The 27110-nt window shown below is 51.7% G+C and overlaps 1 protein-coding gene across 2 annotated transcripts; it reads right to left on the bottom strand.

Annotated features, from left to right (window-relative positions):
• Positions 1-308: 308 nt before the first annotated feature.
• Positions 309-11135, bottom strand: PROC (protein C, inactivator of coagulation factors Va and VIIIa). Of its 2 annotated transcripts, none has more exons than XM_010363449.1 (9): positions 11063-11135; positions 9566-9652; positions 8128-8294; positions 6670-6694; positions 6440-6577; positions 6205-6339; positions 3363-3508; positions 2150-2267; positions 309-1199 (listed from the first exon to the last, which is right to left on the bottom strand). In XM_010363449.1, exons 1-9 carry the CDS (start codon positions 11106-11108, stop codon positions 610-612), a joined length of 1452 nt encoding a protein of 483 aa, XP_010361751.1. In that variant the 5' UTR covers positions 11109-11135; the 3' UTR covers positions 309-609. The 2 variants fall into 2 exon arrangements, with proteins under 2 accessions (XP_010361751.1, XP_010361752.1); XM_010363450.1 differs by having other exon boundaries at positions 9566-9656; positions 11063-11129.
• Between the last annotated feature and the right edge of the window lie 15975 nt (positions 11136-27110).

Below are 27110 nucleotides of genomic sequence, written 5' to 3'. Positions count from 1 at the left end.
TGAACCAACACTTCCTGGGTCTCTGGCTGCTTCCCCACAGAGCTAATGGTGGCCTCCACACCGAGCACCATGGAAACCGCTGTCCTCCAGGACAGTGGAGAACAGAAAAAAGCACCTGGGTTTTGGAGTCAGACCTAGATTTAAATCCTGGCTCCACCATGTAAACCTTTCAGACCCCTCAGTTTCCCTCTGTGATATAAGCTAAACGTATCTACCTCATAGCTGGGCTTGCTGGAAAGCTGGTCAAGCCTCACCTTCAGCATCCTGGCTTGCACAGGCTCTTCCCAAAGCCCTGTGAAAGGCTCTAGTGGCGTCGTGGTTGTGTTTTTTATTCTTTTTCATAAACAGGGTATCCCCCACAACACACACAGCTTTAGACCCTGCCAGACTTGGATCTGCTCCTCCCCACCCCACAGAGTTGCTCTGGGAGTTAAGATTCTATTTATAAGGCATGTGACATACAATAGGTGCTCAATAAATGGTACTTCCCTCCAGAAGCGCCCAGAAGAGGGATGGAAGGACAGAGAACAGCAGGCGGTATGCTTGTTACATGACCCTTTAATGTCCCATCCATCGCCATGCAAAAGCCCAGCCCCGGAGGGAGGGTCGCTAAGGTGCCTGGCCCTTCGCGGGGGCTTCCTTGTCTCTGATGTGCCCGTGGATCCAGTCGAGGTAGCGGCTGACTTTGGTGTAAACGCCGTAGTTGTGAAGGAGCCCACAGCCCTCACCCCAGCTCACCAGGCCCACCAGGAACCAGGTGCCATGGAAGGAGGCGACCATGGGCCCCCCACTGTCACCCTCGCAGGCGTCCTGCCGGTCCCCGAGGATGCCCGCACACAGCATGTTCTCAGACACCATGTTGCTCATGACCTCGCTGCACTCGTTGCGCGGGACCACGGGAATCTTGATGAAGTTGAGGATGAAGGTGCGGTTTCTCTTGGCCTCTTTCTCTCGGCTGCTGTGGTAGCCCCAGCCCGTCACGAGGGTCTCCTGGCCGGCCTGAGTGAGCTCGCGCTCTGCAAGGCCGCTGTCCGGGAGACAGATGGGCACGATGGTCTGCGAGAGGGTGGCGGGCTGGGCCAGGCGCAGCAGCGCGATGTCATTGTCGGTGGTGCTCTTGGTGTAGTTGGGGTGGATGAAGACCTCCTCGATGTCCAGGTCCAGCTCCCACTTCTCCCAGCGCCGCAGGTCATACTCTCCTGCAGGGCAGAGGGCCCAGTCAGAATGGGCTGCGGGGAACCTCTCCCCAGCAGCACTTTCCCGAGGCCCACCCACTGCTGTGCCCATGCAGGCCTGGGCAGAGGGCCTGAAGAAGGTCCACCCGGAGACTCTGCACCCACACGTCCCAGGTGCTGTCGGGGAGCCACCTGTCTATGCCATGGATCCCTATCAACGGTGACTTTTCCTGCCAGAAGGAGTGGCCAACGGATGTCAATCCTAAAGTGACAGGATGCTGGTCCGTTTTCGGGAGTCATGGAGCCGTGAGACCAGAGAAGGAATGGGCAGGGCAGCAGGGAAGACCGAGGCCCCTGGAAACCGCGGACACAGACCAGAGCCACAAAGGAACGTGGAGCAAAGGTAGCTGGAGAGACCCCAGGGGCAGTGAGACCCAGAGAGGAGGACCCCCAGAACATGGCACTGCTAGGGAGGACAGGGCCGGGTCCCACCTGGGAGAGAAGGTCCTCTCAGTCCAGACTGATGGCTCCTGGGGAAGAGCACCTGAGAATTCTAAGCCAAGCCCCACGGGGGGCCACTGGCCATAGATATGCTGTAGGAAATGTGAACTTGGTCTTTCTCAATATACTTTTTCTTCTTTTTGGCATAAAGAGTTGAGCCAGACCCCTCCCTGCCCCGAAGAAATTGCCATAGATCAGGGCCAATGCATAGGAGCCCCCAGCCTGCTAGGGAAGCAGCCTGTGGCTTTGGCAGATGCTAGGCACCAGAGAACCCCCTACTGCAAAATACCAGCTGTCACAGGGGTGGGCAGGGTTGGGGCACCTAGGCCTCTTCCCCCCAAACACCTTCTGTGGAGCTCAAGAAGCCTCTTGCTTAAGCACCTGGGGAGCGGGGTCCCCTAAATCTGAACAGCCTGCCTGGTCCCCCTACCCAGGCCTCTGGCAGCCCCCTCCTGCCTGGCTCCAGCCCATACCAAGCCTGACAAGGAGCTTCTTGGACTCCTCCATGCAGTGGGCCGCTGTTAGCACCCAGGAGGGGTGGATGAGCACTGCCCCACAGGCCAGCTTCTTCTTTGAGTCCAGCAGGACCACCTGGAATGGGGTGGGATGATGACGTCACAGGGCTGCCTCCTGACAGCCTCCAGTCCAGGGCACCTGGATCTCATATGCACTTTCCTGGGTTCCCTGGTCACATGGACATAGGCTTAGGCCCTTTCTGGTATCTTCTATTTTTGCTCATTTTATAGAGTTAGCCTGTCCCAGGGTGTCTTCCTGGCTGTTCCTGTACCGTTCATACTGTTCCAGTCACCCTAAGCCACACCCAACATCGCCCAGCGAGCTCCTCTCATCCTTAGAGGTTTGGCCAGGCTGTGTGTCTTCCAGGAAGGCTTTGTGGCCCCCAGGTTGCCTGGATGTTCCCCTTGGGCCTCTTTCAGCCCCTGTCTTGAAGGGTCATCCTGGCTCTGGTCCCATTGGGCTGCCCGGTCTTTGGGGTCCTGACCCTCGCAGAGTCTGAGTCCCCAGGGCCAATACCCCCATTTCTTGGTTTCCATCTCCTCGATGCCTGGCACAGAGGGGAACCCAGTAAGTGTCAGTTCCCATGTGGATATGGAGGCTGGAGGTGTACTCAGGCCTAGCCCTTCCTCCTAGCCCTCTCCCATCAGGGCTTCTGCCTAAAATCCCACCAGCAGAGCAGTCTTTCCAGCTCCTTTTAGAAACGGTAACCCTCCCTCCTGCAGACCCCTCCATGCCCCTCCCCTCTCCCGCCCGGTAACCCTCCCTCCTGCAGACCCCTCCATCCCCTCCCCTCGCCCACCCGGTAACCCTCCCTCCTGCAGACCCCTCCATCCCCTCCCCTCGCCCACCCGGTAACCCTCCCTCCTGCAGACCCCTCCATCCCCTCCCCTCTCCCGCCCGGTAACCCTCCCTCCTGCAGACCCCTCCATCCCCTCCCCTCGCCCGCCCGGTAACCCTTCCTCCTGCAGACCCCTCCATCCCCCTCCCCTCACCCGCCCTGGCTGCTCCTCTTCCCTCATGTTGCATCCATCTTTCCCTGAAGCATCCCCCACCTTTATCACCCCCTGCAAGAACTGCAGTGCTTCCCTCCCGGTCTCTGCACAGCTGCCAGGATGGGCTTAGTGACCCCGGACCCAGTGTGGGAGCAGCCAGTGCTGCCTCGCCTCCTACCTGCCAGGGGCTGTCTCCCCGCCTGGTCATCTTCCCGTCAATGAGCCGCGGATCTACTTGGTCTTCTTGGTCTTCTGTGTCTCGTCGTTTCAGGTGACTGCGCTTCTTCTCTATCCGCCTCCATGGCCTCCCGCAAGGAAACTTCACTGAGGCAGGTGGAGGCGGTGAGGGGCCTGTGAGGCACTCCTCCCGAGATTGCCCTCCTGTCTTGGTCCTCCTCCTGCCTGCAGGCCACTTTGCCACAGTGCAGGGTTCAAGGAACCAATGACACTTAGACCACTCCATTAATATTAGCTATAAACCCGCTCCAGTCAGTCAGTCAGTCAGTCAGTCAACAAACAGTGCCACCGAATGGCAAGAGTCAGACCAGGCAGCATCACGCACTGGCTGTGTGTCCTTACATAGGTCATTAAACTTCTTGAAGGCTCATTGTACCCCAGGGCTGTTGGGGGTGATCCCTGAGACACAAACTACAAACCCCCTCCAGTCAGTCAGTCAGTCAGTCAGTCAGTCAACAAACATTACCGCCCAATGGCAAGAGTCAGGCCAGGCAGCATGGCCCACTGGCTGTGTCTCCTTACATAGGTGGTTAAAATTCTTGAAGGCTCATTGTACCCCAGGGCTGTTGGGGGTGGTCCCTGGGATTAGCAAGGCTTTATGCTGGGATGCAGCCGAGCTCCTCACAGAGGAAAGGAATTACAGGGGGAAGGAGGTGAGCATTCTTGGAGAGCTCTTACAGTAAGCTTGGCATGTTTGTGAAGCCTCCCTGCCAAGAAAAGAGTGCATACACCATGGAGAACTGAGGGCGGGAAGGTAGGCCCCACTCTGCTCAAAATGGGCCTTGAATGCCAAGTCCAGATATCTAGAATTAAAGGGGCAATGGGATGCCGTCAGCAGGGGAGCTGCATAATGACAAGAGAATGGAGAGGATACAACAGCAACACAATTCCAGGAGCTGACAGCAGATAGATGGATGCAGTAACTGACTTGGCAGACTGGAAAGCAAAAATCTCAGCCCGTGATGGGCTGAGAGAACCATAGGAGGCTGTGGGGCTGCCAGAAAGGCAGTGCAGGTGGGAGGGCATGTTGAGAGTTTGTAAGAGAAATTGCGAGAGCCCTTCTCCCTGGCTTGACTCCCCTCTCCCTGCCTGCAGAAGGTGAACCAGTAACTCTGACTAGGGACTCCAGGCCCCACCTCAGGAAGGAGTGGTGCTCTTGGCTGACCACAGGGAGTCATGCAAATGTTCACAACCTGCACTGGCACCAGCTTCCCTGCCCCACCCTGCTCCGAGGGGCCGAACACCATGGGTGAGCATCCTCCATCCTTCAAGAGCTTGGAGGAGTCCTCTTGGAAAGCAGCCTAAAAGGAAAGCCCTCACGATCTGGGGTTCTGCCAATGACAGGGCCTTCCCACCATCTTTGCAGGAAACCCACAGGCCAGCAGGCCCACCAGGCATTTCTTTGCAGCTTCCTGCAAATCTCTAATTATTTCAAAATAAAAAGTTAAATTTTTAAATCTTTTTTTACTTTTTTAAAAAATAGAGACAGGGTCTCACTGTGTTGCCCAGGCTGGTCTCAAACTCCCAAGCTCAAGCAATCCTCCCACCTCAGCCTCTCAAAGTGCTGGAATTAGAGGTCTGAGCTACTGAGCCTGGCCAAAATTTTTTTTCTGCAGAAGAATTGAATTATAAAGTTTAGAAAATTCTCTGAAAGAGTCTGGGCGAGGGAACTCGTGTGCGGGGTGAGCAGGCCTGTAATCCAATCACTTCAGGAGGCCAAGGCGGGCGGATCACCTGAGGTCAGGAGTTCAAGACCAGCTTGACCAACATGGAGAAACCCCATTTCTATTAAGAATACAAAATTAGCTGGGCGTGGTGGCGCATGCCTGTAATCCCAGCTACTCGGGAGGCTGAGGCAGGAGAATCGCCTGAACCTGGGAGGCGGAGGTTGCGGTGAGCCGAGATCGCACCATTGCACTCCAGCCTGGGCAACAAGAGTGAAACTCCATCTCAAAAAAAAAAAAAAAAAAAAAAAATTAAAAAAGAAAGTTCCCTGAAAGAAAACACAAAGTCAAAGAGATGGGAAATGGAAGAAACAATAAAACTAGAGGAAAGAGGTCTGAATAATGGGAGGTCCAGAAAGAGAAAACAGAGGAAGGAAAGGGGAGATCATAGAAGAAATAAGTAACAAGTGTCCCTAGAGGTAGAAGATAGGAATTTCCGCATTAAAAGGGTCCACCTTTTAATGAAAATGAATGAAACAATCACCCACGCCAAGAAACAGCATGCTGAAATGTAAGAGTTGTAAAACTCTGAGTTTTAAAGTTTCGTACCTATATAAATTTGATTAAAATGCATAAAAAGGAAAATATAAAAGAAAGCAGAATCAGGATTCTCTTCTCTCCTCAAAGAAGCAAGCGGGTAGAGACGGAAATGCGATGCACGCCGGACAACGTCAGAGAAAATAAACGCAGCCAAGGCTACGTGGAGGAGGACGCTGCAGGCCTGGCCCCAGATCCGCTCACCCTGGGGAGCGGAGCCACCCCTCGGCTCGCGCTCCGGGAGGTGGCCCCAGGTGCGCAGGGGCGCCCGGAGGAAGGCGGGGACGCCAGGAAGAAAGGAAGCAGGGAAAGCGGAGGGCGCGCCCCGCTCCCGGGCTGACTGCGCTCACAGCTGCCCCGGTGTTGGGGTGCGTCTGCCGCTGCCCCAAGGCTCAACTCTGTTCCTCGCTCCCTCTCTGGAAGCCCTCCTGAGCCTCCCGAGCCGCGCCCCGTCAGGGGATCTGCCCACCCCCGCGCGAGCACCCGGCGTCATTCCCGGGCGATGTAACGGGGGTCTCTCACCTGAGGGCTGACACTGCAGGAGGTCGTCCCCCAGCTTGTAACCGGGCGCGCAGCTGCAGCGCCGCCAGCCCACCTCCTCCAGGCAGTAGTGTGTGCAGCCGCCGTTGTCCAGCGAGCAGTTGAGGAAGCTCACCTCTGCGGGCAGGGCAGGGCGCGGGCAGCTGGCGCTGGCGCCTCGCCCCCCACCCGGCCCCGCCCCGCCCCACCGTCCGCCCGCACCCCCTCTCCCCCTCACCGCGCTGGCAGAAGCGGCCCTCCCAGCCGCTGCGGCAGTCGCAGCTGAAGCTGCCGATGCCATCGATGCACGTGCCGTGCCCGCAGCACAGGCTGCTGCACGGGTGCTCCAAGGGCAAGACCAAGCACTGGTCACCGTCTGCGACACAAGGCGGGGTAGGGGGTCAGCGGCCAGAGACCCCGAGTGACGCGGGCGCCGGTAGTCCAGCCGGGGATCTAGAACGCACTCACCGACGTGCTTGGACCAGAAGGCCAGCTGCAGAGAGAGCGGGCAGCGTGAGGCGCCTGCAGCCGGTGTGCCGAGGGGGCGCGCCCGGGTGGGGCAGGGCAGCGGGTGAGCGGGCAGGGGAGGGGAGGGCTTCCAGACGAACAGGGATGGACGCCCGATGGTCGTCGGCCAGCTAGGAGCGGGCTCCCTGCCCCTCCCCCGCCCAGCCTCCCACATCCCTGGAGCAACACCCTCTCCCCATGCAGCTGCAGCCCTGCTCACGACTGTCCGCTCCCACAGCAGCCTCTGCCACGCGAGGGACCCGAATCCCTCGCCAAGTCACTCGGCCTCCTTCCAGCCCCCTCACTCCCTCTGCCCGAGGGCTTTGGGGGACCCCTGAGCATCTCCCCTTTCCCTAAGCCAGTGTTCTTCAGAGTTGGGGGGATGGGGGCAGAGGGCTGCGTTCCTAACCAGGCACCAGGGTTGCTGCTGCGGCTGGTGCTGCTGGTCTGGGACCACCCGCCCCACGCTGAGACCCAGAGCCTGTGCCTGATTGCCTGCTCCATCAGGGAAGCTAGCCAAGGCCTGCTGGGGCTGAGAGACCATGGGTGAGGTGGGAGCATGGTGGGGACTTGATGTGATCAGATATGTGCCTGCAGAAAGTCACTGTGGTGTCTGCCAGGGAGGCCATTGGGGAAGGAGGTGGTGGGGATGGAGGGGAGCAGATGGGGGTCCAATCAAGGAGGTGGAGGCTGAGGGCAAGAGGGTGCAGGCCAGAGGGTCTCCTGCCTTGAAAGCCTCCACTGGAAAGCATCTCTGGATGCCTTGGAAGGGGGCCCAGGCCATGCACAACTTTCAGGTCCTAGTGGCTGAAGCAATCCCCAGGGACAGAGCGAGTCTGAGCCTTGCCTGGGGGAGCCAGCCCTGCTACCAAGCTCACCCTGCTACCTAGGGACACCTCCACAGGACTCTGGGGGCTCCAAAGCACTCTGACCCTTAGACAAATAGGACACAGACCCTGTCTTCCGACCCCCTGAGCAATCAGATTTTCTCCCTTTGATGTGAGGCACAGAGTGAGCGATTTTATGTGGACAGAAGTGAGCCTTGGTTACACACACCCTGATCAGCAGAGGCATGGGTGGAAGCAGGATGGCCTTTGGGTCCCCTCTTTGTGAGACGGGAAAGGGAGGCAGTGGTACTCAGTGGTGGCCGGAGGGTGGACTGAACCACCTGCACTGTGGTTGGTGGGTCACCGCCTAGGGTTGCCCCACACTCTTTCCTGGAGCTTCTTCCTGAATTCTGTTTCTTGGGGTCACATGTGCCTGGCCAACCCCGTAGGACCAGTATCCTAATCGCTCCACTCAGCCACCCCCACAACCCCCAAGAGGGCCTCATCATTGAGTCCCCACCTGCTCCTCCCGGCCCCTGCTGGTCACCAGCTCACCCCTGAGCCTCATCCTCTGGACCCATGGTGGCCTTACTGTGTCATCCACATTTTGGAAAATTTCCTTGGCCTCCTCGAAGTCACAGATCTCCTCTATGCACTCCCGCTCCAGGCTGTTGGGACGGAGCTCCTCCAGGAAGGAGTTGGCGCGTTTGCGGATCCGCAGCACCTGGTGGGCACGCTCGCTGCTGGAGAACACTGAGTCTGGTTTTGGAGGGAGGGGGAGCTCACCTTGGTGGAGGGGCCTAAGAGGGGCTAGGGCCATGAGAAGGTCTAAGGAAGCAGAGCTGGGAGAGCCTGGGAAGGTCTTGTCTCCACCCCCCTCAAGACTCATTCTAATTCTAGGTCATGGCTCTGCCCAGGGCTTCTCTGCTCTTTTCCTCCTCAGGAAGCAGATGGCAGTTGGAGGATGAAGCCTTGCTCTGAGATGGAGAGGCCTCCCTGTGAACCCCACCCCGACCTCTGTGTGACCTTGAGCCAGCGTCTTTACCTTTCTAAGGTTCAATTTACTCATCCAAAAACATGGGGATAAGACCGTCATGTAAAACATCCAATATAGTCCCTGGCCCAGAGATAAGCACTCAAGCCCTGGCTACTGCTGTAAAGGCTGCCAACTTAAATCATCTCACTGTTCCATCAGTACACCATGTGCAGCCCCATCTTGACACATCCCCTCAGTCTTCCTCTCCTCCCCCGACCAAGTATTCCCCATGCTCCTCCCCTTGGGCAGGGACACCTGGAGGATAGACAGACCTATTACCCAGGGAGGGTCCCCAAGTGTCCCCTGGGCTCTGCGAAGTGTTTATCTTGGGTGCAGGGCACAGTCAGGAGGGAAGGATCAAGTTGGGGGTGTGAGCAAGAGGGGATGGAGGGAAAGGTGTCTTAAAGAAGGGTATGCCTGAGCTGAGGACACCTCGGGAAAGGGTGGGGGCGCAGGTCCCAGGCAGATAAGCAGCTCAATAAAGGCACGAATGAAACCAACAGCCTGGTGTGACTCCAGGGGCCCATGTGTCCTGCAGACCTCCCTGAGAATCATGGCCTCCTCCCGTTGGCTCTGGAGACCAGGAAAGGCGTTGGGGCAAGGCAGCCTTGAGGCCAGTGTGCACTTGCGTAGGAGAGGCTGGGCTGGACAGTGTGGGTGGTAGCCTGGGCCTGGGGTCTTCACAGTTGAGGGAGTGAGTAGGTGGAGAGGGAAGACCCAGGGGACTCTGTGACCATCCCCGTGTGGAGGAGGGAGCTTTAGGAGGTCATCGCAGGGCTCCCTGCCATCACGTGTACCTGCCCTGGCAGCCCCCGTGTGGCACTCTGGAAGCTGGCCTACCTGGGACTTGTCAGTCGATTCCTGCCATTCCCATCTGCCCCTCACCTCACCCAGGGCTCAGAGAGATGGTGGAAGCCGTGAAGGCCTGGGCAGATGCCCACCAGGGCCTGGTAGAGGCCGCAAGGGTCCTGGGGTAGGGGTGGGGTGGCCTTACCAAGAGGAGCTGGTGTGCTGGAAATTCCCCAGGTGGCCACGAACAGCAGAAGACTTGTGAGCCGCCACATTCCGGAGGCGCTGGCACCTGTCTGAGGAGGACTTCTGAGCTCCGGGCAGTGCCCACCCCCACTGCTGCTCTGCCTGCACCCCCAGGTGGAAGCAGAATGAAAGGGCTGTCCCTGTGTGCTGGCTGTCAGGGCGGAACCTGGGATTGAGGGTCCTTGTTCGTGAGACACATAGTCACCCTCAGAAGGCCTCGGCCGCCTGCTGTACGTGGGGCTGAGGTCACACTGCCTGCCTAGAAAGCAGCTCCAAAATGCGGTGGAGAGGGTGCCAGGATGTTTGCGCCCTCCTTGGGGACAGTGGGGTGGCTGCCTCTACCAGTCTGACGACTGGGCCGAGAATATTAGCTAACGTTGATTGGACACCCATGGTGTCCTTCAAACAACTTTTACAGGATTCAGAGGGCAGGCCATGAAGCCAGACTGCACGGTGCAATTTCTAGCTCCAGCACTTACTGGAGGACAATGTTGGGCAAGATGCTTAACTGCTCCATGCCTCAGTTTCCTCATTTGTAAAATGGATGGAATAACGTGTTGTATTTCTGCCTTAAAGTGTGTTGTAAGAATTAAACAGGCTTTGCACATAGCTCATGCTCAGTAAACATGAGATATGACACCAGTTAAGGTTCACAACCACCCAAGAGGTAGCTATTAATGCTGTCAATCCCATTTCATAGAGGGGGAAACTGAGACTCGGAGGAGTTAAGTGGTTTATTAAAAATCCAACCCTCGCTGGCTTCCGTTGATTGCACAGGAAAGTCACCAACCCAGGGGATGGATCAGATTCTGTCCCTCATCCTCCAGGAATAGGGTCTCACACCGTCAGTACACTGCAGGCACCAGACTCGGAAGATTGAGGCCGGGTCCTGGGCATCCATGTTTACATCCGTGTGTTACTCTCAGAGCCAGGACTCAAGGCCAGGAGTGTGTGGTTCTAGGCCTGGAACCTCAACCCCTGCCCCAAACCACCCGGTGCCTCACAAGGCCACAGAGATAGCCCTGGTGGCCAGAGAGCAAGGAGCCCTCCCCAGTGGATAGGCCAGGCCACCTGGCCCTCTATACACCCTGCTGGACCCTGCTCGCCATTCTGGCTGACTCCCTCTGAGGCTGCTTCTGAGATTTGTTCAAATCCGACACCCCCAAAGGTGGAAGTGGGGTGGGGAGAATGGAGGGTCCTGGGCGGCAACCTGTCTGTCGGAATGGCCCTGGGCCCTGGAGACCCTCGGCCTGGAAGGAGGGAGGCGCGTGGCAAAGGGACCTGGGACTGTGGCTGCCAGGCCTGGCCTGTGGAGAGCCTTGTGTCCTTTTACCCCAAGCTCAGGCTTGTTGTACACCCTGGCTGGAGGATTCAGCCCTCATCACCACCTAGCTCTCTTCTCCCGGGGCAGCCCTCCCTCCACACCCCTCATAGACCTGCCTGGAGGGGGACTCACAGGGGCGGGTCGTGGAGATACCGCAAGTTCGCCGTCCTGCCGCCATGACAGCCTGGAGTTTGAGTTAATCCATAACCACAAATATTTGCTTGGCCCTCAGCACAGAGGCCTCCCTCTCCGCAGACAAACAGTGGCACTAGCACTCCTGGTCCTAGCTCAGCACGGCTTGGTCTACCCGAAGCCCACCTCTGCCCACCAAGGATGCCGTCCAGCAGGGAGGGAGGTGAGGGCAAAACCCTTGACAGATGTGGTCTCATTTTAGCCCCATAGTGGCTGGCCGAGGAAGGAACATTGTCCCTGTTTTTCAGATGGGGACATTTTTACCCAGAGATATTGTAGTTTGCCCAGGATCAGCACAACAGGTAATATTCCATATTTCATCAAATCTAAGATGCCATTAATTATAAGAAGCACCTATTTATGTGCCACCATACAAGAAAAAAGACACTGTCCCAGTGACGTGCCATCCCAATTTCTGATATGTAAAACCATGAGAAGATGCTCCTTTTAGGGTTCCCAGTGCATGGGTGCTGGGCACGGGGCTCCACCCTCACCTTCACCTCCCCTCCCCTCACACACACAACTGCACATAGCATCTCTCTAACCTCTATTTTTCAGGTAAGGACACTCAAGTCTTGCGTTACTCGCCCAGATTCACTGAGCTGGTAGTTGACAGATTTAATTTAAACCCAGGTCTTGCTGCTTCCATTTGGCCCCTTTTGTGAACCAGTAGGAAAAACGAACAGGATTCCGGAAAGGCTGCAGCAATTTCCTGGCTGGGGTGCCAGAAGGGAGAAGGGCAGAAATAAAGGGTCCAGCTCAGCACCTTTGCCTTTGTCCTGCAGTCTGTCAGCATTTACTAAGTGTCTTCCTGCTCCGAACCAGGCTGCACCAGAGATGCCCCCCTTTCCTCCCTGCCTTACCTGTTCCTGGGAAGACTTGCCCACATTCCTCCTCAAAGTCTGCACCTCTAAACGGGGCATGTGACCCTGCCTCACTGGCTTCCATTGATTGCACAGGGAAGTCATCAACCCAGGGGATGGATCGGATTCTGTCCCCCATCCTCCAGGAGTAGGGTCTCACACCGTCAGTACACTGTAGGCACCAGACTCGGAAGAATGAGGCCAGATCCTGGGCATCCGTGTTTACGCTTAAAGCAGAGGAAACTGATGAGAAGAAAGATGCAGGTGTGCAGAGGGAGGCTGAGGCCGCGTACACCTGGAGAGTCCCAGGGAGCAGCGGAAAGAGGCCCCTGCCTCCTTATGACTGGTGGCACTTCCCGGCTTCAGGTGCAGGAGGGTCCCCATGCCCTCCTAAAACCCTCTTCCTCCTGAAGTTTCTTCAAATTGGCTGGAACAGCTCGGGTTGATTGTAACCAGATACCTCCTGCTGAGGCACCACACCATGCTGGGCTGTGGCGGTACCAGGTCCTCCTGGTAAAAAACTCTAACAAGCCAGGCCCACCTTGCAGGGTGCAGGGGCAGGTACACAAGGGAAATGCTTACAGAATTCAGAGGAGAGGGCAATCAGTACAAACTGGCATAGCCAGGGGAGGCTGCCTGTAGGAGGTGACACTTCAGCTAGACATCAAAGAACAGACAGGAGGAAAGACCCCCCCCCCCCGCTCCCGCCCCACCCCAGGTGGGGAGAGAATGGGGAGACACAGAACACAAGCAGCTGGGAGGTGCTGGGAGGGGTGGAGGTGGAGGTGGAGAGGAGGTGCAGGGTGAGGCAATGGATTTTGGAATTGAGACTATGAGAAGTGGAGAGCCAGGGGCTGTTTGGGACAGGCTGTGGTAGCTGCCTAGAGAAGCAGAGACAAGCTCCTGGGAACTCAGGCAGGAAGCATGAAGACCCCATACACAACCACACAAGGCACCAGCTTGTATGTCCCTGTTCTTGCTCCAGGCGTCGCCCCCGCAAGCCTGCAGGGATCACTGCCGTCTGCTTTGCCTTCCAGGCGCAAGATGTTGTGGGTATTCTTTTGGCGCCGCTTCCCTTCCCCACTGACTTCTCGCCCTCCACTCCTCCCCACCCCAGCACAGGCAGCCGCTCCAGGCAAGTCTATGCAGGCTCCACACACTGATTCTGACCTGCATAATGGACTCTGCCGGGCACCCATGTCCAAACCAGCCCAGATGCCCAAAGCACTGGCACCGGTACGAGCCAGGACGGCTGCAGTGCTCCCAGGTGCCCAGTGCTGGGGGTTGGGGGTGCCACGGCTTGGGAGGCTGCCCAGAGGGCGGGAGGGTCCTCTGCAGAGCTCTGCACGCCTGTCGGCCGACGGGGGCTCTGCACCGAGGGCTGCGTCACGGACTCCTCTTCGGCCTGCAGCGCAGGAAACCCCGTCACCTCCTCGAGGCAGGGACGGTCCTGCCGCCAGCCATTCCTGGGATCCCAATGGTCTCTGCAGTTACACCGGGTTCCAGCCGGCGGCGCCGCGCCGCCCCGCTCCTGCGGAGGAGCCAGGCGCGCTTCACAGGCGCGGCCTCACCCGCTGGACTTGCCAGGTGTGAGCCGCCCCACGTGGACCCGAACGCGGTCAGGTCCACCCAGGAAGCCAGAGCAGGACTTTGGGCAGCAAGCTTGCTGTGTTAGACAGCAGAGGGACATCTGTGGCTAAGGAATTCGCTGCATCGATGAAGACCCAAGCAAAAGAGTAAGAACCAAACGTAGGTGGGGCAAGGCCAGCCACAACTAATGGAGCAGGCGGTGTTCCAAAGACTTCAGCTCTGAAGTCAGGTTCACACGGCCTTAAACCTCGCTAGCCTTTTTCTGACAGGAGGATTTAACTTCCCTGCGTCTCAATGTCCACATCTGTAAAATGAGGTCAGCGTCCATCTCAGGTGACTGTTATAAGGGTCACGTTAAATATTTTATTAATTTTTTAATTAAAAAAACTTCTTTGAGACAGGGTCACTCTGGCTCTGTCACCCAGGCTGGAGTGCAGTGGCGGGATCACAGCTCTCTGCAGCCTAGACTTCCTGGGCTCAAGCGATTCTTCTGTTTCAGCCTCCTCAGTAGCTGGGATCACAGGCCGGTGCCGCCACACCCAGCTAATTTTTAAAAAGTTTTAGGAGAGAGGAGGTCTTGCTGTGTTGCTCTAAAACTCCTGACCTCAAGTAATCTTCCCTCCTCAGCCTCCCAAAGTGCTGAGATTACAGGCGGGAGCCACTGTGCCTGGTCTTATTTTTAAGTATTTTATACAAAGCGGACATGGCCTGGGACTTAACAGTTGATAACTCAGCAATAATTTCCTCTCTCAGCTCCCCAAATATCCTGGAGAGAAAAGTCAGGTACCACACGAAGCTTTGTGGGGATCAAAGCCAGGTGATAATGGGCGTTACCCTTCCCACAGGCCTGGGAAGGTCAGGGAGGGGCCGACTAGGAGGGGAAGGGGTCGAGGACAGCTGCTGCTGTGTGGAAGCTCAGACTGCACAGATCTGTTGTACCGATCAGGGCGGATCATTCAGTCAGCCGTAGTCTGTACAACACTCCCCACCCCTTGTGTTTTGGTCCTGGCTCTGCCGATAGGTGCCAGAAACCCAACTTGAGCTCCCTCTGCTGAATAGTGATTAGAGATGGGCTGTTGGTCAGGGCTGACTGGACTAAGGTTCTTTGTCACCCCATGCCAAGCCCCTGTGCGGGCACTGCCCATTCTCCATTCTCTCTGCAGGGACGCTGTGCTGCTCAGCCCACCCCAAGCAGGGCAGGGAGGGGAGACACTAGAGAGGCTCCCGGGAGCTCCTTAGTAAGAAGTGGCATTGGATGGATGCAGTCCATTGTCTCTCTCTTTTTGTTGTTGTCAGGTTATTGTGGTATAATTTACATACAGGGAAACTCACACTTTAAAAATGTACAGTTCTGCTTGTTTTGACAAAGGTATGTTATAGTGCAGCCACCACCACATCAATATAGGACATTTTCATCACCCTCAGAAGTTCTGTGTTCCACTCCAACTCTTGGTAACCACTGATTGGATTTCATCTCTATAATCTGCATTTTCCAGAATAGCATATAAAGGGAATCCTACACAGCACATATCTTTTTTTTTTTTTTTTTTTTTTTTTTTTTTTTTTTTGAGTTGGAGTCTTGCTCTGTCGCCCAGGCTGGAGTGCACTGGTGTGATCTTGGCTCACTGCAATCTCCACCTCCTGGGTTCAAGCGATTCTCCTGCCTCAGCCTTCTGAGTAGCTGGAATTACAAGCACATGCCACCACACCCGGCTAAACTTTTTGTATTTTTTAGTTTCACCATGTTGGTCAGGCTGGTCTTGAATTCCTGACCTCAAGTGATCCGCCCACCTCAGCCTCCCAAAGTGCTGGGATTATAATAGGCGTGAGCCACCATGCCCAGCCAGTACATAGCTTTTTAGGACTGCCTTCTTTCACTCAGTATAAAGCTTTTGAGATTCATTCAGTGTGGATGTCTGTATCAGTACTTTCTTTCTTTTTTCTTTTTTCTTTTTTTTTTGAGACGGAGTCTCGCTCTGTTGCCCGGGTTGGAGTATAGTGGCCGGATCTCAGCTCACTGCAAGCTCCGCCTCCTGGGTTCATGCCATTCTCCTGCCTCAGCCTCCTGAGTAGCTGGGACTACAGGCACCCGCCACCTCGCCTGGCTAGTTTTTTGTATTTTTTAGTAGAGACGGGGTTTCACCGGGTTAGCCAGGATGATCTCGATCTCCTAACCTCGTGATCCGCCCGTCTTGGCCTCCCAAAGTGCTGGGATTATAGGCTTGAGCCACTGCGCCCGGCCTATTTCTTTTTATTGCTGACTGGGCTCCACTATATAGATGTACCACAATCTGTTATCCATTTGCCAGTTCTTGGCCATCATTAGATGAAGCTGCTAGAACATTTATGTACAGGTCCTTGTGTGGGCATATGTTTTCATTTTTCTTGGGTAATATCTAGGAATGAGATTGCTGAGTCATGTGGTGAGTACATGTTTACTTTTGGGAAAAAAGAAAATAAAGTCAAACTTTTCCAGAGCGGTAGTGGCATTTTGCATTCCCACCAAGCAATGTCTGAGTGTTCCTGTTACTCTGCATCCTCACCAGCATTTGGTGTTGTCAGTTGTTTTTTAATTTTAATTTTTAGCCTTCTTAATAGGTGTGTAGTGGTATCTCATTGTAGCTTTAATTTTCATTTCCCTCTTCTCTGATGATTTTGAGCATCTTTTCCTGCGCTAATTTGCTATTTATATTTTCTTTGGTGAAGTGCCTGTTTAAATCTTTGGGCTGTTTTTTGTTTCTTTGTTTTTGAGGGTTTTTTAAATTGAGTTTTTAGAATTTGTATGTATCCTAGTAACAAGCCCTTTGTCAGCTAAGTATGTTGCAAAAATTTCCTCCCAGTCTGTGACTTGTCTTTTATACTTAACAGTGTCTTTTAATGAACAGATGTTTGTAATTTTGATGAAGTCCAATTATCAACATTTTCTTTTATGGTTCTTGTTTTTGTGTCCTACCAAAGAACACTGCCTCATTCAAGGTCACAAAGGCTTTCTCTTACGTTTTCTTCTAGAAGATTTATGGTTTTCACTCTTACATTTATATCTCTGACCCATTTTGAATTTGTTAATTTTGGTATATGGTGTGAGGTAGGGGCCAAGAATCATTCTTTAAAATATATGGAGATCTAGTTGTCACAGTCCCATTTCTTGCAATCACTATCCTTTCTCCCATTGAATTGCTTTGGTGCTTTGTTGAAATCAATTGACCATATATGCATACATCTACTTCTGGACTCTATTTCGTTCTGTTAATCTATCTTTCATTCTTATGCCAACATTATAATGTCTTAATTGCTATTACAAGATTCAAGTAAGTCATGAAATCAAGTAGTGTAAGTCCTCCAACTTTGTTCTTATTTTTCAAAATTGTTTTGGCTATTCTATGTCCTTTCTACTTCTATATAAATTTTAGAACCAATTTCTCAATTTCTAAAAAAAAATTCCTGGTGGAATTTTGATTTGGATTGAGTTGAATCTATAGAACAATTTAGGAATAAAAGACATCTTAAGAGTGAGTGTTCTGATCTATTAGCATGGTATTTCTCTACATTTATTTATCTCTTTGTTAATTTCTCTCTCCAATGTTTAATTGTTTTCAGGTATAGGTCTTGAACATATTTTGTTAAATTTATCCCTACTTATTTCATATTTTAAAAATGTTATTGTAAGTGGCATTTTAAAAATTTGAACTTATAATTGTTTGTTGCTAGTATTTATAAATACAATTGACTTTTTAAATTGAGACATTATTTCCTGATTCTATAGACATGACAAGATGATCAACTATCCCATTGGTCTGGGATTGTACCATTTTTAACACTAAAAGTCCTAAAGAAGAAGCCAAAAAGTTAAAAGTAAACTCTCCCTTGGGAAGAGAAAAGTTGAGGTTTTCAGTTATTGATACAAGAGATTAGGGGAAAGGTACAAAACCCACGTGGCAACCCCAGAAACAGAGGCTGAAGGCAACATGGGTTTTAGTGCCAAATGGACACATCACCTTCCTTAGTCTCTGTTGCTGAGGACAACAACCATGATTTGCAGTACACCACAGAGGATCATCCATTATTATGTCACTCCTTGTGATGTAACTTAAGTGCACTGTAATCTTGAACGTGACCATCCACTTTGCCTGTGGATTAATTGTTGTGCTTTGTATTGAGACACTGCTAGTTTAATTTTAGCACGGTGAATACTGGGGCCATGTTTTCTTAAGGATTCAGGTGATGAAAATGAGGAAATGGTGTTGCAATATCAATGCCAACATGACCCAAATGGCCATGTTATTTTAATGACAGGTGGAGTGACACAGACAACTGGATGAGGGAGGTAAAGAATCAAAACAAGGGATACTGCACAACAAGCAGAGAGAATTTGGGGTTGGGCATGGTGGAAGAAGGGACTGTAGAGACTGCCTCACAAGTCCCCAGTGAGATAGGCAAGTATGTCCAAATTAACCAAAAAGGTTTTTGTCTCCCCAAAAGATACCAATTGAAAATAGTGGCTGCTGAATTAACTAGGGCATACTACAAAAATGAATTTGTGTGATTGTGCTGCTCCTTTGATTGTTTTTTGAAACTGAGCAGAGGCACATTTCCTCATTCACAGGCTGTAATTGAAATATCATGTTGGGGAACAAAGGGAGAAGTGTTGATGGCAGCTGTATTGGCCCTTTACAACATGCAGTGGATTCTGCCAGACTCCACCAACAGTCATGCTTTCTATAGTAACCAAGTGCTGCATCCAATCATGGCAATGAAAAACAGTTCTCCTAACTTGTAAACACTTTGATTTGAAAAAAAGGAGTTTCAAATCATCCTTTTTATTTCTATGAAGATTTTAATCCACCTGCAGAAAAAAAAAAGAATGTTGATGCTATCTTGTCCAAATACAAACGTGACTTTGCCCATCTGCCTGTTTGGCAGACAGCGCAAATGTAAATTTTTGCAAATTCCATGCAGTCTATGAACTCTTTACCAAAGAAAAGTTAAAAATGTTAGCCGCGAAGTGTTCTGCACACTTTGTACACAGCATCAGTAAAAGGGGGTGGAGTTTGCGTCCCTGCGATATTGGTGCTTTCCAAATGAAAGCTTTGATTTGCTTTTCAGTTCCCTCAAAGCATGAAAAAGCACTTAATGAGATTTTTCACATTCCAGAAATGGAAGGAGATGGCCTCCTTTGGACATGTGCCTACAGGAGGGCTGTCACTGTTGCCAGGGTAAAAAGGCAGCCTGCGATACAACCATATTTTCAAAGCATGGGACAAGAAGAATGTCCTTGTCTAATTTGGAAATATATTAAGAACGAAAATAGAGAAAAAGATTATGGTTAAACAGTCAAAGTGAAACTTATAAGTTGTTCCTCCAAAACTGCCTGATGATCTTTGAGGAGCCCATAAGGGCTGTGGAAAAGCATGAACGGACTGTCCCTGAGTTGTCGATGTTATAGGTAGGTAGTGACAAAGCTCATATAATGAAAAATGGACTCATTTTTTGGAAACGAAACCAAAATGTCACCAGAAAAGGACAGCCAATTTAAACAAGACTTTCTCACTTCTTTACTAAAACTGTAACTTATTTGGAATTCAACTTCAACTTCACAAGTTCAAAGTATCTCTGTGCTTTAAAACTATTTTTCCTGAGAGAGACACAGACAGACAGGGAGAGAGACAGAGAGGTTTAACTTACAATGACATCCAGTGTGCTCAGAAATGTTCAAAAAGGGCTGGGCATGGTTGCTCACGCCAGCACTTTGGGAGGCCGAGGTGGGCAGATCACCTGAAGTCAGAAGTTCAAGACCAATGTGGCCAACATGGTGAACCCCGTCTCTACTAAAAATACAAAAATTAGCCGGGCGTGGTGGTGCACGCCTGTACTCCCAGCTACTTGGGAGGCTGAGGCTGGAGGATCACTTGAACCTGAGAGGCTGAGGTTGTAGTGAGCTGAGGTCGCACCACTGTACACCAGCCAGCACAACAGAGTAAGACTCCATCTCAAAAAAAAAAAAAAGTTCAAAAAGGATGGATATCTTAGCCATGGATATCCTACACGATAGATGCAAAAGATGACAAAATGCTGGTTTACCTAAACCAGCATGCAGATGCAAAGTGAATGGACATCTTTGGACAGCTGGAAACGAACCCCTACAAATCTAACACCCTGCTGTTGCTGGTAGGTACAATCCTAAGTATTTCATTCTCAAACGCTTTTGTTGAGATAACAGCTTGAGGCCTTCACACTGGACTGACCTCAGGAGTCAGTGTACTGTGGACTCTCTAAGAGCAGAGCTACAAGTCAAAGGATTTTCCATTTAACTATATTCAGTTTCATCACTACATCAAGGAAGAACTTCCTACTAAAGGCTGCAGGCAAGGAAATCAAGAGTCAAAATATCCTACTGTATCGTAGGACCAAAATTTCTTTCTTTCTTTTTTTTTTTTTTGTAGATTGAGTCTCACTCTTGCCCAGGCTGGAGTGCAGTGGCGTCATCTTGGCTCACTGCAACCTCCACCTCCCAAGTTCAAGCAGTCCTGTTGCCTCAGCCTGCTGAGTAGCTGGGACTACAGGTGGGTGCCACCACGGGCGACTTATTTTTGTTTTTTTAATAGAGACAGGGTTTCACCATGTTGGCCAGGCTGGTCTCAAACTCCTGATCTCAAGTGATCGGCTCGCCTCGGCCTCCCAATGTGCTAGGATTACAGGCATGAGCCACCATGCCCAGCCCGTCATTGCTATTTTTGATTAAATATTAGTAATATCTTTTTAAATACTCCTATTATATTATATTCACCATTTTTAAAGTCTTACATTTATGTATTTTGGTACAAAATTTAAGTATCTAATAATGAGTTAAAATAAATTGCTAAATCACCAGACAGGAATAAACATTATAAAACTATTTTTATATTTTTCTCACACATGTTATTTGTTATTAGTCCTATTATTACTAATAGCCACTGTGAACTAATCATATTGTTGTTTTCTTTAAATAATAGCATCTATATAGAAGAAAGGTAAAAAATACACAATATGTATATTTCAAATAAGCACCATACATGTATACTATTTAGTTTTTATTTTTTAGAGACAGGGTCTCTCCCTTTGTCTTACAGGCTGGAGTGCAGTAGCACCATCACAGCTCACTGCAGCCTGGACCTGTTGGGCTCAAAGGGTCCTCCCCCCTCAGCCTCCCCAGGTAGCTGGGACTACAGGTGCAAGCCACCACGCTCGGCTATTTTTTTTTTCATTTTTGTACAGACGGAGTCTCACTATATTGGTTGCCCAGGCTGGTCTCAAACTCCTGAGCTCAAGTAATCCTCCCGCCTCAGCCTCCTAAAGTGCTGGGATTACAGGCGTGTGCCACCGCGCCCGGCCTACAATAATTTTTAACATACTATATTATGTTGATTTTTTTTTGATCTGGTATGCCTGTGTTCCGGGATGGATCTCTAAAGTGTGTCGTTGAATACACGTCCCATCTCCTGTCGCCTGGGTCTTCTTTCTCTAAGCCCTAGCGCTTAAGGGCCAACTAAGACCTAAGACCCAGTCGCTGCGCCCAAGGGGCTCAGTTTGGTGGTGAAGCCAGACACACACAAAAAAAACAGAGAGCAAGGCCGAAGGTGACATTAAATAAGTCGCCTCAGGTGGCCCTGGGCGGGCCTAACCCAGGACAGGCTCTCCAGGAAGCCTTCCTGGAGGAGGCGGGCCTCAGCTGGACGGAAGGCGCCCAGGAGGAGCTGGGGGTGGTGGTGGTGGGGGCGAGGGTGAGGGTAGTTGGAGTTCGGGGGCTGTGTGAAGAGGAGGGCGAGGCCCGGACCTGGGCCTTTCCAGGCAGGCGGCCCAAACGGATCTACGCAGCCAGCGACCCGTCCCAGCTGGGGTCTGCGCGTCCCCCTCCAGGCCGGTGGCGGGGAGAGTCTGGCAGTCTGAAGGCCCCGCGGCAGCAGGACTGGGAGAGCCGGGGTCTCCCTTCTGTCCCCTGCTCCCGGGAGACCCGCGTTTCCAGGGCACCGTCCTTTGCCCGGGGCCGCCGTCCTCCCGGGCTCAGCTTTTGGCGAGGCCACCGCGCCCCGCAGCGCCGGGGTCACGGCCCCACGGAGGGCCAGGAGCCTCCAGGGCGCCCCAGCGGGAGGGTGGCTGCTGCCGGGCGGTGCCACGGCAGGGCCCGCGCGGCCCATCCCGCGCCACGCCCCCACCTCCGCCAGCACCGTTGCCAGCAGCTCGGCTGCGAGCCCGCCGGCGCCCGGCCACCCGCCCGCTGCGTCGCCTGGCGGCGCGCCTGCAGCTGAGTCAGCCTGTGAGTCAGCGCCCCCTGACCGCGCCGCGTCTGGCCCGGGAGGGACGCAGACGGCGCGGGCGGGGAGAGGGGGAGACAAGGAGGGGGAAGGCGGGAAGGACGCGGAGCGGGGAACCGGGAGGAGGAGGGGGCGGGGCAGGCAACTCCAACGAGGAGGGGAGGAGGAGGAGGCAGCAACTCGGAGAGGGGATGAGAAGAGAGAGGAGCAGAAAGAGGGAGGGAGGGCACTCGGGGAGAGGGAGAGGGGAGGCTACGCAGGAACCAGCTCATCCTCAGAGTGTCTCTAAGTCAGGCCTGCACAAGGTTACCTGAGGCTCCCAGGAGTGTGGCCTGCAGCCCGGGGCACACTGTCTTGGTGATCCAGGTTTTGGCCTATGGAAAGTCTACACTGTGGCTTAAGGTGGTCCTGTTCAAACTTTATTTCAAAAACCTCAACCCTGTATTTCTCTTAAGAAGTACATTTTACATCGCAACCAAGTTTCACAAAACCGTATTTCTCCCTATACAGCACTGCAGGGATGCACTCCTTACACTATCTATTCTGGGTTTTTTTTGTTGGTGGTGGTGGTGGTTTTTGATGATGACAGTGATGAAACAGTAAACTGATTTTATGATCTATTGATAGGTTGCAACTTGCTGTGTGAAGAACACCTTTGAAGGTATCAGGCATATCTGTCTTTTCTCTTTTAAATACAGTGCACAGCAGCAGGAAAGGGCCTGCTCACCTGCTGGCCAGAGGCTTCCTGCTCTCAGCTTCCATGACTACTTTTTTTGAGACAGAGTCTTGCTTTGTCACCCAAGCTGGAGTGCAGTGGCACGAACACGGCTCACTGCAACCTCAATGTCCCGGGCACAAGTGATCCTCCTGCCTCAGCCTCCCAAGTAGCTGGGACTACAGGCGTGGACCACCATACATGACTAATTTTTAAATTTTTTTGTAGAGATGGGGTCTCACTATGTTGTTCAAGCTGCTCTCAAAAAACTCCTGGGCTCAAGGGATCCTCCTGCCTCAGCCTCCCAAAGAGCTGGGACCCACAACTCCCACTGATTCCCATGGACCCGAGACAGAGCCTCCATGGGCAAGAAACACACCACGGTTTGTGTTTGTTTGTGTTGTTTGTGTTTGGATGTGCATTGAATCCTGGTAACTGGGATTACCTGGGGTGGGAGGGCACTAGGGATGAGAGGAGGACTTTTCACTCTACTTCGCTGCTGTTTGAATTTTTGTCACATACATTACTTAAAAAATGTTTATTTAAAAGCATTTCAAACCTACAAAAAGGTGTCAGAAACAAATGTGACACACAGTCACGCCGCCGTTCTCCCCATTCCACACCCTGCAGAAATCTTTAGCTAGCTTCAGTACTTCTCTGAGGAGTGAGGAGTGGATGAAGCCTCAGAATGCTTTATTTTACATATAATTTTTTTTTGAGACGAAGTCACAGGCTGGTCTCAAATTCCTGGGCTCAAGCAATCCTCCTGCCTTGCTCAAGCATGAGCCACTATGCCTGGCCAAGGAGCTGATTTCTGATCCTAGGTCTTGAAAATTTTTTTTTCTTTTCTTTTTCTTTCTTTCTTTTTTCAGTAAACTTTTATTTTAGGTTCAGGGTGCATGTGCAGGTTTGTTATATAGGTAAACTTGCATCATGGGGGTTTGTTATACAGATTATTTCATCACTCAGGTACTATGCCTAATATCCAATTCAAATTCTTTTCTTTCTTTCTTTTTTTTTTTTTTTTTTTTTTTGAGGAAGGGTCTCACTCTGTGGCCCAGGCTGATGTGCAGTGGCACGATCTCAGCTCACTGCAACCTCTGAATCCCAGGCTCAGGTGATCCTCCCACCTCAGCCTCCTGAGTGGCGCACACCACCATACCCAGCTGATTTTTCTATTTTTAGTGGAGATGGGGTTTCTCCGTGTTGCCCAGGCTGGTCTCGAACTCCCAGGCTCAAGCAATCCACCGGCCTTGGCCTCCCAAAGTGCTGGGATTACAGGCATGAGTCACTTTGCCCGGCCCCAATTCAGAATTCTAACACAGTCTTCTGAGTAGTCTCATCGATTGATCATGTCAAAATTGTTGAAAGCTGTTTGCTGTCCTGTAGACTGTCCCCTCTGACATTGTCCACAGTGCCAAATCTGGCCTGCAGATGATCTGGAGCCATCTCATCAGCAGGCAGGTCTGTCCCAGGTCCTGGCTTTGCCCAGGGAACTGGCAGTTCCTGAGAAGTGAGAGGTATGCAGTTACCTCTCAACACCTCTTCAGTCCCTATCCCCCAGAGCATTTAAGGTCTTTTTGGAGAGATATACCAAAAACCAAGAGTCATTAAGATGGGACTTGGACTCTGGCCTGGAGAAGATTCTAATGTAGTTGGAGAACAATACAAAGCAGCACAAATCAGATTGCTTATGTGTTGGGTGTAGGTGGTTAATTAAGTCGGCCTTTGGGACTATTTGGGTTTGGAAGGCCCTGGAGGAACCTCCTCTAGGACATGGGACCTAAAAAATCTCCTAGCTGGTGGTTGCCACTGTGAATCCTTCTCTCCAGGACAGAGAAACCTGACATTGCCTGGGCCCCCACATTTGATCTGGCTTGTTCTAAATCAACTCTTGAGAGCCTGCTGTATAAAGAAGAAAGTGCCCTTTGGCTCACTGGGAGTAAGAAATACAGCTGTCAGGGAAAACAGAAAGTCCGTGCCTGCTGCAGGCACACTCCTGGGTCCACAGGAAACTCCACCAGGGAAGGCAATTATTACAGAAGAGAACACTGCTTGGAGTTGTGGATGCTGTTGCCTGCCCAGCTTCCATTCTCCCCTTCCTTCCTAACAGCACCCCAGTTTTGTTCAGGTATCTGCCTGTCCACACGTGCTTCAGGGAAAGCTGGCCCTTGCTCAGCCCCTTGCCCGCAGCTCCTGAGTGGGGGTTGTGGAAGCTGATTTTTCAGAGAGTGATCTCATTGTATTTGCCAACCTGCGCGTGGCATTTCCTGGCCCAAGGTTTACTTCAGGAATGGGCTTGTAATCAAATTCAGCCCAGTGGAATATGAGGGTAAGTTTGGAGACTTCTGGGGAAGAAACGTGCTCCTGTTCTTTAAGGAGAGAACTGCCACAAGAGCCCCCAGTCTCCTCCAGAGTCGCAAGCAGGCATGGGATCTGAAACTTCTAGAACCATTTGGCTCTCAGGAAGAAGGCAGCCTGATAACAAAGACAGCCCCAGAAGATGGTGTAGTTAAAGAAATCAGAGAGAAACAGAGCGAGGTTGCTGGATCATTCTGATCCTGAAGCCTCCGTTACATCTAATCACATACTGCTGTGGTTGGCAGAGGGGTGCATCTCGGATTGCCGCTGGGGACGAAAGGAGATTCCTGAAAGCAGATGTCCCAGCTGGGTCCTGCATCTCTCCCTGCCATTGCCCCTGGGTCCCACTGGTGTCCTGTTTCCAGTCCAGGATCTCATTCAGAATCCAACATGGCACTTGTCTCCTCCCATTTGGGGCAGTTCTCTCATCTTTCCTTGTCACTGTGACACTGGCCAGCTATTTTATAGGACATTTCTCACGTTGGATTTGTCTGATGTTTTCTCAGTATTAGATTGAGGATATGCATTTTTGGCACAAATGCCATTGAAGTGATGCTGTGCGCCTCTCAGGACCCTCTGTCAGGGGAGGGGTGATGATATATCTCATGACTGGTCATGGTAGCTCTGATCACTTGGTTAAAGTGGCATCTCTCTGAAATTTCTCCACTGGAAAGTTGCTATTTTCCCTTTGTAATTAATAAATATCCTGTGGGGGAGATGCTTTATGAGTATGTAAATATCCTGTTTCTCATCATATTTTTGCCTACTAATTTTAGCATCGGTTGATGATTCCTGGCTGTAACAGTTATTACCATAGTTGTTAGCAAATGGTGATTTTCTTTGTACATCGCTCTTTCTATATTAATTGGAATTCTACTGTAAAAAAGAACTCTTTCCCCCATGTGTATTTATTCCATTATTTTTATATCTGTATGAACTCTTGGATGTTTCTCTTATTCTATGGGTTATAATTCATTGCAATTATTTTTGCTCAAATTGTACCAGATCTGGGATCTGGACCCGACATTGGGATCTCCTTAGTTGACTCCTATGTGCTCCTATGTCCTTGGACACGCCCCATCGCCCCATCGTTCCTTGATCCCTTCCTTACATCCTGGCACAAGATGCTCCTGGCTCATTTGATACTCTCCCTGTCCCAGCCATGGAGTCCATTGTTTCTCTAAGAGCCCTGACTTGTTTGCTGGAGGATGGTATTGAGAAAGTGAGATCTGGGCACCAGTCAGATTTAACTTGGTCAAATGAAAATGCAGAACTGTGCTGACAGGCGGGACAGTGTGGGAAGGAGCGGTCGGACTGCAGGGCCCAGGCGAGGGGCAGAGGGACAGACAGACTCTGAGAGGGAGGGCAGCTTGGCCGCTCAGTCCTTGGCTGGGAGCCCCTGTGGGGAGCACGGCCTGTGGATTCAGCACTGGCAGAGCTTGCCTCTAGGGTGTACACCTGGAGGCTGCAGTTGGGAGGGAGAGGAAAAACTTTTACTTTTTAAAAATCATGGGCATCTATTATTAATACTTTAAAAACTATAATAATAAAAGCAGAAAAGGTCTACTTTTCTATTTTTTTGGCCATGTGTACAATTTGTGTTTCCTTTTCTCAAACTGAAGAACAGTGGAGCAGATGCAGATGGACTGTCAAATAACATGGGCTCTCACTGCGCCACACTCACTGGTGCGGTGGGTCTTTGTGCAGGGATCCAGCTGCACTCCAGATCCCAATCATGACATCCTTAAGGCTCAGAGCCAGGGGGTGCTGCAGAGACCATCTTAGGCTGGGGCTTTCAAACTCTCCTGATCGCCACCCACAGCAAAGAAAAAGTCTATTTTATACCATGACCTACCATACAGACATACATTCACAATTTTATGGCACAGCATTCACTCTTGTTATGTGCGACACATTCAATTGTCTATTTTATGCAGGTTATTTCCTGCTAGTTTGCCATACTCTTATTATGCAAATGGGAAACTGAGGCCCTAAAAAGGGGAATGAGTGCTCAAAGGCTGCAGCTCTTGAGGATGCATTTACTAAGGGCCTGTCGAACAATGCTACATTTTTATAGCTCTGGAGAGAAATGGGTCTGAATAATAAGGGTAGACTTTTTATTTAAGTGTCAAGAGCTGGATGAAATTAGCCTGTGGGTCTTAAACCAGAGA

Source organism: Rhinopithecus roxellana, chromosome 14 (genome assembly GCF_007565055.1).
Source record: "Rhinopithecus roxellana isolate Shanxi Qingling chromosome 14, ASM756505v1, whole genome shotgun sequence".
In the NCBI taxonomy this organism is placed as follows: Eukaryota; Metazoa; Chordata; class Mammalia; order Primates; family Cercopithecidae; genus Rhinopithecus; species Rhinopithecus roxellana.
The sequence above is the reverse complement of the archived record's forward strand: the minus strand, read 5'-3'. Positions and strand labels throughout refer to the sequence as shown.